The sequence below is a fragment of the Trachypithecus francoisi genome, unplaced genomic scaffold (assembly GCF_009764315.1).
Source record: "Trachypithecus francoisi isolate TF-2019V2 unplaced genomic scaffold, Tfra_2.0 Lachesis_group20, whole genome shotgun sequence".
Lineage (NCBI taxonomy): Eukaryota > Metazoa > Chordata > Mammalia > Primates > Cercopithecidae > Trachypithecus > Trachypithecus francoisi.
In genome coordinates this window covers 39106212-39118298 of record NW_022681466.1, presented here as the reverse complement: position 1 = coordinate 39118298, position 12087 = coordinate 39106212, and the positions used below count along the sequence as shown (strand labels likewise).

Sequence of the window (12087 nt, the reverse complement as noted above, 5' to 3'; positions counted from 1 at the left end):
TGGTGTGAACCCGGGAGGTAGAGCTTGCAGTGAGCGGAGATGGCCCCACCGCACTCCAGCCTGGGTGAGAGTGTGAGGCTCCATCTCAAAAAAAAAAAAAAAGGCCGGGTGCGGTGGCTCAAGCCTGTAATCCCAGCACTTTGGGAGGCCGAGACGGGCGGATCATGAGGTCAGGAGATCGAGACCATCCTGGCTAACACTGTGAAACCCCGTCTCTACTAAAAAAATACAAAAAAAAACTAGCCGGGCGACGTGGCGGGCGCCTATAGTCCCAGCTACTCGGGAGGCTGAGGCAGGAGAATGTCGTGAACCCGGAAGGCGGAGCTTGCAGTGAGCTGAGATCCGGCCACTGCACTCCAGCCCGGGCGACAGAGCGAGACTCCGTCTCAAAAAAAAACAAAAAAAAAAATTATAGTTATTCTTTTCCTTATGAAAAACAGAAAGGGGGCTGGGCACGGTGGCGCACTCCCTAATCCCAGCACTTTGAGAGGCTGAGGCGGGCGGATCACAAGGTCAGGAGTTCGAGACCAGACTGGCCAAAAGGATGAAACCCCATCTCTCTACTAAAAATACAAAAAATTAGCTGGGTGCGGTGGCGCATGCCTATAATCCCAGCTACTAGGGAGACGGAGGCAGGAGAATTGCTTGAACCCGGGAGGTGGAGGTTGCAGTGAGCTAAGATCGAGCCACGGCACTCTAGCCCAGGTGACAGTGCGAGACTCCGTCTCAAAAAAAAAAAGAAAAACAGGATGGGGATGGTTTGCAGGATTAGCAAGTGATACAGATGTATTGAAGACATAGAAAGCCAGTGTGGCTGCTCACACCTATAATACCAGCACTTTGGGAGGCCAAGGCAGGAGGATCACTTGAGTTGACGAGTTAAGAGAACAACCTGGGCAACAAAGTGAGACCCCATCTCTACAAAACATTAAAAAAAAATTAGCTGGACATGTTGGCACGCACCTATAATCCCAGCTACTCAAGAGGCTGAGGTGAGAGGATCACTTGAGCACCGGAGGCTACAGTGAGCTATGGTCACACCACTCCACTCCAGCCTGGATGACAGAGCGAGACCCCATCTCAAAAAAATGGGGGGAAGTAAAAGGATATAGTGCACTGGATTGAAACTTTCTCCTATTGTTATCATAATCACAAGCATTGAAGTAACTAAAAAGACAATCATAGTCTCAATTTGTGGTTGAATGTTATTTAACGACACATCTCAGCCACCTCATCATTAAGCAGCTGTGGTAATGACTCCACACTTTGAACCCATTCCAGCTGTTTACAGAAGCGATTGCAATGCCAGCATCCTCAGTGACAGCTCATCATGTAGGGCTCAGAATACTGATTTTGTGACTTCTAAGCTTGTGCTCCGCCCCCCACACAAGGTCTTCTGACCAGTCTTTGAGTACCATTATTGTAGAGGAAACTCATCTTAGGTAACTTATTACTAGAGCAAAAATCGCCTAATATAAAGTATTTCATGGATCAAATTTAAAACTGACTTTTGGGTTCATTGATGTAGTAACTCAGGTGAGAAACTTAAATGGAATTAGTGTTTTCGCTGACAATAATGATGCTACTTTTTCATTATAGGCCCATAAGATGGCCTGGCCTTTCCTTGAACCAGTAGATCCTAATGATGCACCAGATTATTATGGTGTTATTAAGGAACCTATGGGTAAGTACATGAGTTGAATATGAAGTTCTTCAGAAGTCTCAGTGGATGTTTTATTCATAAAATTAGTATCTTAGAATATTTTTAGCAAGGCTGGTAGGGGATAAATTGGTACGGTCACTTTGGAGGGTAAATTGGTAGTATCTGTTAAAGTTTAGTTGTGCATACATACTCTTTTTTTTTTTTTTGAGACGGAGTCTCGCTCTGTTGCCCAGGCTGGAGTGCAGTGACACAATCTCCCGGGTTCATGCCATTCTCCTGCCTCAGCCTCCCGAGTAGCTGGGACTACAGGCGCCTGCCACCATATCCAGCTAAATTTTTGTATTGTTAGTAGAGATGGGGTTTCACCGTGTTAGCCAGGATGATCTTGATCACCTGACCTTGTGATCCACCCGCCTTGGCCTCACAAAGTGCTGGGATTATAGGCATGAGCCGCCGCGCTCGGTCTTTTTTTTTTTTTTTTTTTTTTTTTTTTTGAGACAGAGTCTCGCTCTGTCGCCACACTGGAGTGCACTGGTGTGATCTCACCTCACTACAACCTCCGCCTCCCAGGTTCAAGCAATTATCCTGCATCAGCATCCCATGTAGCTGGGACTACAGGCATGCACCAGCACACCCGGCTAAATTTTTTCTTTTTTTCTTTTCTTTTTTTTTTGAGAGGGAGTCTCGTGCCCAGGCTGGAGTGCAGTGGCCGGATCTCAGCTCACTGCAAGCTCCGCCTCCTGGGTTTACGCCATTCTCCTGCCTCAGCCTCCCGAGTAGCTGGGACTACAGGCGCCCGCCACCTCGCCCGGCTAGCTTTTTGTATTTTTTAGTAGAGACGGGGTTTCACCGTGTTAGCCAGGATGGTCTCGATCTCCTGACCTCGTGATCTGCCCGTCTCGGCCTCCCAAAGTGCTGGGATTACAGGCTTGAGCCACCGCACCCGGCTAATTTTTAATTTTTTATAAAGACAGGGTTTCATGTTGGCCAGGATGGTCTCTATCTCCTGACCTCATGATCTGCCCCCCTCAGCCTCCTAAAGTGCTGGGATTACAAGCATGAGCCACCACGCCCAGCCAATTGTGCATACTCTTGAACCCAGCAGTTTCATTTCTTAGGATTTGCAGGCACACAAGTATGTTCATTGTGGCAGTGTTTATAATTACAAAAACATTGGAAATTGGGGGGTGGCTCACGCAGGAATCCCAGCACTCTGGGAGGCAGAGGTTGCAGTGAGCCGAGATCACACCACTGCATTCCAGCCTGGACTACAGAGCGAGACTCTGTCCAAAAAAAAAAAAAAGGCCTAGGTGCAGTGGCTCATGCCTGTAATCCCAGCACTTTGGGTCGCCGAGTGGGGCAGATCATGAGGTCAGGAGATCCAGACCATCCTGGCTAACACAGTGAAACCGTCTCTACTAAAAATACAAAAAATTAGCCAGGTGTGGTGGCGGGCACCTGTAGTCCCAGCTACTCGGGAGGCTGAGGCAGGAGAATGGCGTGAACCCAGGAGGTCAGAGCTTGCAGTGAGCAGAGATCGTGCCGCTGCACTCCAGCCTGGACGACAGAGCGAGACTCCATCTCAAAAAAAAACAAAACAAAAAAAAGATTGGAAATGAAATAAGTAGCCATCAATAGCGTAGCTATATCAAATGTTGTCTGACTGGAGTATTATGCAGCTTTATAAAAGAATGAGTGAAATTAGTGATTGAGTTGTGGTCTATTTGATCCTCTCATCCTTCTCCATTCAGTTCTGCCTCATCTTTTTCTGAAGGAGAGCAAATTTGATGAACTAGAGAGAATATAGGCCGGGCGCAGTGGCTCAAGCCTGTAATCCCAGCACTTTGGGAGGCCGAGACGGGCGGATCACAAGGTCAGGAGATCGAGACCACCCTGGCTAATACGGTGAAACCCCGTCTCTACTAAAGAATACAAAAAACTAGCCGGGCGACGACGAGGCGGGCGCCTGTAGTCCCAGCTACTTGGGAGGCGGAGGCAGGAGAATGGCGTAAACCCAGCAGGCGGAGCTTGCAGTGAGCTGAGATCCGGCCACCGCACTCCAGCCTGGGCGACAGAGCCAGACTCCGTCTCAAAAAAAAAAAAAAAAAAAAAAAGAGAGAGAGAATATACTCCTCATTCCCAGAAAACAATGGTAATAGCAGCCACAAGTAATTGTATCAACACTAATGGCTACAAATGATTGTATGAAAAAATAATTTATCTGCAAAAGAAATTAGAAAAATTAAAACGTAGTTAAAAGCTTCCAAAGGATCACTTACTGCTAATGAAAGAATTATGTTCCAAAAGCCAGCTAAGCATTTTTTTAAATGAGAAGAGTTTGTGTTTCATGGCAGCTTCAAAGAGGGGGAAACATGAAGAGGAAATAAATGAAGACTGTCTCTGAAAAACAAACATAAACAAGTAGTTATTACCTCTGTTCTCCCGATGTTGAAAATGGAAGGAGTTAATCATTGTACATATTTCAAATTTGGGTAGTCGCCATTCAGAAGGTACCCAGGAGACTGAGACAGGAGAATGGCGTGAACCCGGGAGGCAGAGCTTGCAGTGAGCCGAGATTGTGCCACTGCACTCCAGCCTGGGTGACAGAGCAAGACTCCGTCTCAAAAAAAAAAAAAAGAAAAGAAAAGTAAAAGAATTTAGAAAATAAATACTGTACAAAATTAGCCCAGCATAGTTGCACATGCCTGTGATCCTAGCTGCTCGGGAGGCTGAGGCAGGAGAATCGCTTGAACCTGGGAGGCAGAGGTTGCACTGAGCCAAGATTGTGCCACTGCACTCCAGCCTGGACAACAGGAGCAAAACTCCGTCTCAAAAAAATAAAAAATAAACAAAATAAATAAAGAAGATAAGCTGGGCACAGTGGCTCATGCCTATAATCCCAGCACTTTGAGAGGCCGAGACAAGTGGATGGCTTGAGCCCAGGATTTCAAGACCAGCCTGGACAACGTGGCAAAACCCTGTCTCTCCAAAAAAAATTTTTTTAAGTCAGCCGGGGCTAGGCACAGTGGCTCATGCCTATAATCCCAGCACTTTGGAAGGCTGAGACGGGCAGATTGCTTGAGATCAGGAGTTCAAGACCAGCCTGGCCAACATGGTGAAACCTCGTCTCTACTACAAAAAAAATACAAAAATTAGCTGGGCGTGGTGGCAGGTGCTTGGACATTGTATGGTTCCAAGTTAATTAGGTATCCCTTACAGTCCTAGGAGAACACATAGGTGAGTATATATCATGGAGGATATTAGCCTCCCAGCTAAGGAGGCTGAGGCACAAAAATCACTTGAACCCAGGAGGCAGAGATTGCTGTGAGACAAGATCGTGCCACTACACTCCAGCCTGGGCAACAGAGAAAAACTCAGTCTCAAAAAAAAAGAGAGATAGTCATTATTTTTGGTGTGTTCTTGTATGCATGGGTGTTAAAATTCGTATCATACAGTAAATACAAACATTTTCCTATGTAAATCTTCTTCAAAAACCCACAATTTTAATGGCTTTTTATGGTCCATTAGTTGAATATACCTTAGCTTATTTAACCAAAATTATTTTCTTGAAGAGCTGGTTTTCCTGTTTGTTTTTGCTTTTTTAAATACCAAGATAAACCCCAAATGGTGGCTCTCCCAGCACTTTGGCCAAGGCAGGTGGATAGCTTGAGCCCAGGAATTTAATACCAGCCTGGGCAACAGAGTGAGATCGTGTCTTTACAAGGAAACAAAAAGTGCTTAGGGGGCTGAGGCAGAAGAATTGCTTGAACCCAGGAGGCAGAGTCCAGCCTGGCGAACAAGAGCGAAACTCCGTCTCAAATAAATAAATAGCAAAAAATGGCCTGGTGCGGTGGCTCACATCTGTAATCCCAGCACTTTGGGAGGCCGAGGTGGGTGGATCACCTGAGGTTAGGAGTTCAAGACCAGCCTGACCAACATGGCGAAACCATCTCTACAAAAAAAAATACAAAATTAGCCAGGCGTGGTGGCACATGCCTGTAATCCCAGCTACTTGGGAGGCTAAGACAGGAGAATTGCTTGAACCTGGGAGGTGGAGGTTGCAGTGAGTTGAGATTGGGCCATTGCACTCCAGCCTGGACAGCAAGAGTGAAAGTCTGTCTCCAAAAAAAAAAACTTTAGCCAGGCCTGGTGCCTCATGCCTGTGATCCCAGCCACTCGAGAGACTGAAGCAGGAGGATCGCTTCAGCTGGGAGATAGAGGCTTTAGTGAGCCATAATCACACCACTGTATTCCAGCCTAGGCAACAAAGCGAGACCTTGTCCCACAAACATAATAATAAAATACAGATATATATCCATACTAAGTTAAACATAATCTCCTGTATCTCCTAAGTAGGTAAATAAAGATAATAATATAGATCTCCCAAAACATGTTGTTGGGAAAATAAGTGAAAGTTACAGAGCAGTACCCAGATTTTAAGCAGTAAACATTTATTTTCTAAGAGTACGTAGATGTGTTTAGAAATGCATAGAAAATGTCTGGAACAATATAGACTAAACTGAAAATAGTAATTTTCTTTAAGGGTATAAGGGAACCAACAAAATCAGAAATAAGTTTAAATGAATTATCATGTTCGGTAATGTGTTTTGTAAACTTAATACTTTTTCACATCAGCTATTATAGACCTACATCATTTTTAATTATATGAAATTAAAATTAACACCCCCCAGCCAGGCACCGTGACTCACGCCTGTAATCCCAGCACTTTGGGAGGCTGAGGCGGGTGGATCACAAGGTCAGGAGATCGAGACCATCCTGGCTAACTCGGTGAAACCTTGTCTCTACTAAAAATACAAACAATTAGCCGGGCGTGTTGAGGGGCGCCTGTAGTTCCAGCTACTCCGGAGGCTGAGGCAGGAGAATGGCGTGAACCCAGGAGGCGGAGCTTGCTGTGAGCTGAGATCCGGCCACTGCACTCCAGCCTGGGCAACAGAGCGAGACTCCGTCTCAAAAAAAAAAAAAATTAATACCCCCCATCAATAGTTTTGTTGTGTGTAGTTTTTGCTAGTAAAACAACATGTCACTGAACATCTTTGTTTATACATCTGCCTGTACTTGTTTGTTCTAAAAAAAAAAGTCTCCAGGTGAAAGGGTCTAACTACATTTGAGGCTTTGCTGTTGTTCTGCTCAGGCTGGAGTGCAGTAGTGCCATCACCAGCTCACTGCATCCTCATCCTCCCAGGCCCAGGTGATTCTCCCACCTCAGCCTTTTGAGTAGCGGGGATGTAGTGTACTTTTTTTGTTTATTTTTTGATACGGAGTCTCATTGTATCGCCTGGGCTGGAGTGCGGTGGCGCTGTCTTGGCTTATTGCAACCTCTCCCTCTCTGGTTCAAGCGATTCTCCTGCCTTAGCCTTTTGAGTATCTGGGATTACAGGTGTGCGCCACCACACCCAACTAATTTTTGTATTTTTAGTAGAGTCAGGGTTTCACCATGTTGGCCAGGCTGATCTTGAACTCCTGACCTCAAGGGATCCACCCACCTTGTCCTCCCAAAGTGCTAGGATTACAGGCGTGACCCTCCATACCTGGCCCTTTTTAGGCTTTTTTTTTTTTTTTTGAGACGGAGTCTCGGTCTGTCCCCCAGACTGGAGTGCAGTGGCCGGATCTCAGCTCACTGCAAGCTCTGCCTCCCGGGTTTACGCCTCTCCTGCCTCAGCCTCCCGAGTAGCTGGGACGACAGGCGCCCGCCACCTCACCTGGCTAGTTTTTGTATTTTTTAGTAGAGATGGGGTTTCACCGTGTTAGCCAGGATGGTCTCGATCTCCTGACCTCGTGATCCGCCCGTCTTGGCCTCCCAAAGTGCTGGGATTACAGGCTTGAGCCACCACGCCCGGCTTAGGCTTTTTTTTAAAAAAAGAAAAAAAAAAAAAAAATGGCCAGGCAAGGGTGGCTCATCACTGTGACACCTCCACACTTCAGCCTGCGCTGCAGAGTGAGACCCTGCCACAAAAAAAAAAAAAAGAATTATTTTTAAATTACAGTTTAGGGCCGGGCACGGTGGCTCATGCCTGTAATCCCAGCCCTTTGGGAGGCTGAGGCGGGCAGATCACAAGGTCAAGAGTTCAAGACCAGCTTGGCCAATATGGCAAAACCCCGTCTCTACTAAAAATATCAAAATTAGTTGGGCATGGTGGTGCATGCCTGTAATCCCAGCTACTCAGGAAGCTGAGTCAGGAGAATTGCTTGATCCCAAGAGGCGGAGGTTGCAGTGAGCCAAGAACGTGCCACTGCACTTCAGCCTGGGTAATAGATCGAGACTCCATCTCAAAAAAAAAGAAAAAGAAAAAAGATAAAAATTACACATTAGCAAATTGAACCAGCTTCCACTAATTGTGTATATCTATAGCATTCTGTCTGCACTCTTGAAAAACACTGAGTATTATCACTCTTTTGAGGGGCATATTTTTTGTCTTTGAAAATATTTATTTCAAAAGTAGTGTGTTTTATGGTGTACAAATGCAGATGTTACAGAGATATAAAATGTAATATTTACCACTACTCCCATATTGTCCCCTACAGGTAACTTCTTTTAATAGGCCAGTGTTACAATTTTTAATTTCTGCTACTTTGTCAAAGAAAGTGTTTTTATGTAAGAGTTTCCTATTCACATATTTCTTCTATTTTTCTCTCGAGATATTTATATTGTTATCAGTATTATTTAAGGGCTTTTATTTTATATTTTTATTTTTTGAGAAGGAGTCTCACTCTGTTGCCCAGGCTGGAGCACAGTGTCATGATTTTGAATCACTGCAACCTCCACCACCCAGGTTCAACCGACTCTTCCACCTCAGCCTCCCGAGTTGCTGGGATTACAGGCGCTCGCCACCACACCCAGCTAATTTCTGTATTTTTAGTAGAGATGGGGTTTCACCATGTTGGTTGACCAGGCTGGTCTCGAACTCTTGACCTCAGATAATCCGCCTGCCTCTGCCTCCCAAAGTGCTGGGATTACAGACATGAGCCACCACGTCTGGCTATTTAAGGGCTATTTATATACTAAAGAGAAGTAAAAGTTTTATGATTTTTTTGGCATATGGTAGTTTTTAATATTTTTTGGAGTCATATCTATTAATTATAAATAGGCGTCATGCTTGGAGTCTTTTTCCTCCTCCATGATATATACTCACCTATGTGTTCTAGGACTTTAAGGGATACCTAATTAACTTGGAACCATTCAGTGTCCAAGCATTATTCACATACTTTATGAAAATGAAAATTCGTCAAGCAGTAGTAACCAGCACATATGTATGAACCAAGAATATCCTAGTGTGATGTGTTCGCTCTTTCCTGTACACCTTACATGAACCTACAGCACTGATGTGCCAAGTCTTGCTTGGAATCAAGCTATGTGTATTTTCACAGTTCTTCACATTTACACATTTGTTTTTTAAACTACATAAACTGGAGCTTTCAAAGAGTAGTGTGTTTGTGTGTCTGTGTGTACTAAAATATATATATAACAAAATTTGCCATTTTAATCATTTTTGTATATACAGCTCAGTTACTACATTTACAGTGTTTTGTCTCCTAGTACTTTTTATGGTTTTAATTTTTGCCCTTGGATTTTAATAAACCCAGAATTATCTGGCATATAATGAGATACAATTTTTTTTTTCCAGATATATAGGCAGTTGCCTCAAACCCTTTTTTTGTTTTTGCTTTTGTTTTTTGAGACGTTGTCTCGCTCTGTCGCCCAGGCAGTGGTGAGTGCAGTGGTGCGATCTTGGCTCCCTGCAGCCTCCACTTCCTGGGTTCAAGGGATTCTCCCCTCAGCCTCCCTAGTAGCTGGGATTAAAGGCATGCACCACCATGCCCAGCTTATTTTTGTATTTTCAGTAGAGACGGGGTTTCTCTGTGTTGGCCAGGGTGGTCTCGGAATTCCTGACCTCAGGTGATACGCCCGCCTTGGCCTCCAAAGTGCTGGGATTACAGACGTGAGCCACCCCGGCCGCAACCTCATTTATGAATGAACTCCTCTCCCTACTGACTTGAAGGGACATCCTTAACATATGTGAAATTCTTACACTAGATATAGTTAAATCTGTTCCTGGTTTGAACTTGTCTCCGTTAGTGTTTGTGTTGTTCTGCATGCTGCCACACTTTGCGTTATCACAGCTTTAGAATAGTTTTTAATGTCTGACAGATAAGATTCTCTCTCATTACTCTTACTTTTCAGCTGTTTCTTAGGTATTCTAGTACTTTTACTTACTGGATGAACTTTCAAGTCACTTTCAAATTCAAGAATATTCGCTGAGCTTTAGTTTGGAATGTGTTGTCTGTGCACCCTAGATTGATTGGAGATTATTGGCCTTTCTCTCTCTCAGATATTTATGTCAAATTATATACAGAATTTTATTTCAAGCACAACGTTCTCCTAGGATCAATGTGGTTTCAGGTAGATTTATTTCAGTCAGTACATTCCAAAGCAGTTGCCTGCTCTACAGCAAAAAAAACAAATTTGTTTTCCTGTGCGCTGTCACTACAATCAACATGGGAGAATTCTGTTTGCTGACCTCTGGTCGCCAAGAAGTGGGTGGGGATTTCTCCCCATGAACAACCAATCCAGTCGTCTGCTTCAGACCCTAACCGGGTGTCTTCTAATTCAATTCAATTCTGACACTATCTACCTGAAGATAGGGTCAGATTCCACAGGCTGGGGACTCAGTCCCCAAGATTACCCCCTCTTCAGATGCTAATTGCCATCCCCAGGTTGTTTTTCCTGCATATCTGACTGTCTGGCGATAAATCAGGGTTCCCACAAGCCTCTCCTGATTCAGTAATTTGCAGGAGCAGCTCACAGAACTCAGGGAACACCTACTTAGGCTTACCGGTTTATTAAGGACACTGCAAAGGATTCCGATGAACGCCAAGTGGAGAAGATGCACAGGGCAACGCTGTGGGGAGGGGCGTGGAGTCTCCATGCCCTCTCTGGGCACACCACCTGCCAGTCACCTCCACACGTTCAGCTGTATCAGGAAGCTCTCTGAACCCAGTCCTTTTGGGTTTTTAGGAAAGCTTCATTACGTAGGCATGAGTGATTACACCCTTGGCCATTGGTGATCAGTTTAACCTTTATCCCCTCTTCCCTTCCGGAGGTTGGGGGATGGGACTGAAAGTCCCAACCCTCTAATCCTGACTAGGTCTTTCCGGTCACCATCCCCCATTCCGAAGCTATCTAGGGAATTCCAGCCAGCAGTCATTAACATATAAAAGAAACTGTTATCACTCTGGAGATTCCAACCATGTTAGGAGCTAAGTGTCAGGAAATCGGGACAAAGACCAAATATATATTTCACAATATTACACCCATCTGTCACCATAATGATTTTCTCCTTTCTACATACTGCCTGTACTATTACATACTAATATTCGTATCAGATGATATTTTTCCCTTACATTTAAGTGGACACTTATCATTGCAGTCATGAATGGTAAGACAGTATCACTTTGTCACAAATATAAGGTAACAATAAAAATGAATAAAGAAAGCAGTATGATGTTATTAAAGTATAATGCAAGGATCATAAAGCCACTAATACAGAGATTTTGTTCTTAATTCTGGATTCCCACCTTTTCTTTATACATATACTAAATTGTTTGCATGTAAAAATGTATTATACTTAGATATGTATAGATCATGTTGGTGTGTTTCCTTGATCTCAAACCATTTGAATGAAGGACTATTCTATGCCGTTAACTGAAAGTAAAAGAACCTTCTTAACAGCAGCCAGGATTTATATTTTAGAACCTCAGTCAGAAACAAAATTGGAAAATTACTCTTTTGTTCTTCATGAATTGCAAAATAACCTCCAGGGTGAACCATCCTGGTTCCAGGACTGCTTGCAAAGTAAACATACATATTTGTTAGAACTTCAGAGAATATTCACATTGGAAAAAACTTAAAGCTCTGAAAATGTTTTACATTTTGTGTTTTTAAGACCTTGCCACCATGGAAGAAAGAGTACAAAGACGATATTATGAAAAGCTGACAGAATTTGTGGCAGATATGACCAAAATTTTTGATAACTGTCGTTACTACAATCCAAGTGACTCCCCGTTTTACCAGTGTGCAGAAGTTCTTGAATCATTCTTTGTACAGAAATTGAAAGGATTCAAAGCTAGCAGGTGAGCAAATGGGTTCAGTGTTCTGAATTAATTCAGCTCTTCACTCTATTTATACTACTCTGTCTCAAGATTCAACCAGTGCAGTTTATGGTAAATTTAACTTTAAATATCTTTAAAAAAAAAAAAAAATCGGCCGGGCGCGGTGTCTCAAGCCTGTAATCCCAGCACTTTGGGAGGCCGAGACGGGCGGATCACGAGGTCAGAAGTTCGAGATCATCCTGGCTAACACGGGGAAACCCCGTCTCTACTAAAAAATACAAAAAGCTAGCCGGGCG

At 44.0% G+C, this 12087-nt stretch overlaps 2 protein-coding genes across 6 annotated transcripts in view; both read left to right on the top strand.

Moving 5' to 3' along the window:
• KPNA2 (karyopherin subunit alpha 2) overlaps positions 1-12087 on the top strand; it is a 147051-nt gene that overhangs the window by 64960 nt on the left and 70004 nt on the right. The window lies entirely within an intron of this gene.
• BPTF (bromodomain PHD finger transcription factor) overlaps positions 1-12087 on the top strand; it is a 145568-nt gene that overhangs the window by 124743 nt on the left and 8738 nt on the right. For all 5 annotated transcript variants that reach the window (XM_033183856.1, XM_033183854.1, XM_033183852.1 and 2 more), the window contains 2 exons: positions 1600-1684; positions 11626-11812. In XM_033183856.1, coding sequence (XP_033039747.1) covers positions 1600-1684; positions 11626-11812 — 272 coding nt within the window. The remainder of the gene's footprint in view (positions 1-1599; positions 1685-11625; positions 11813-12087) is intronic.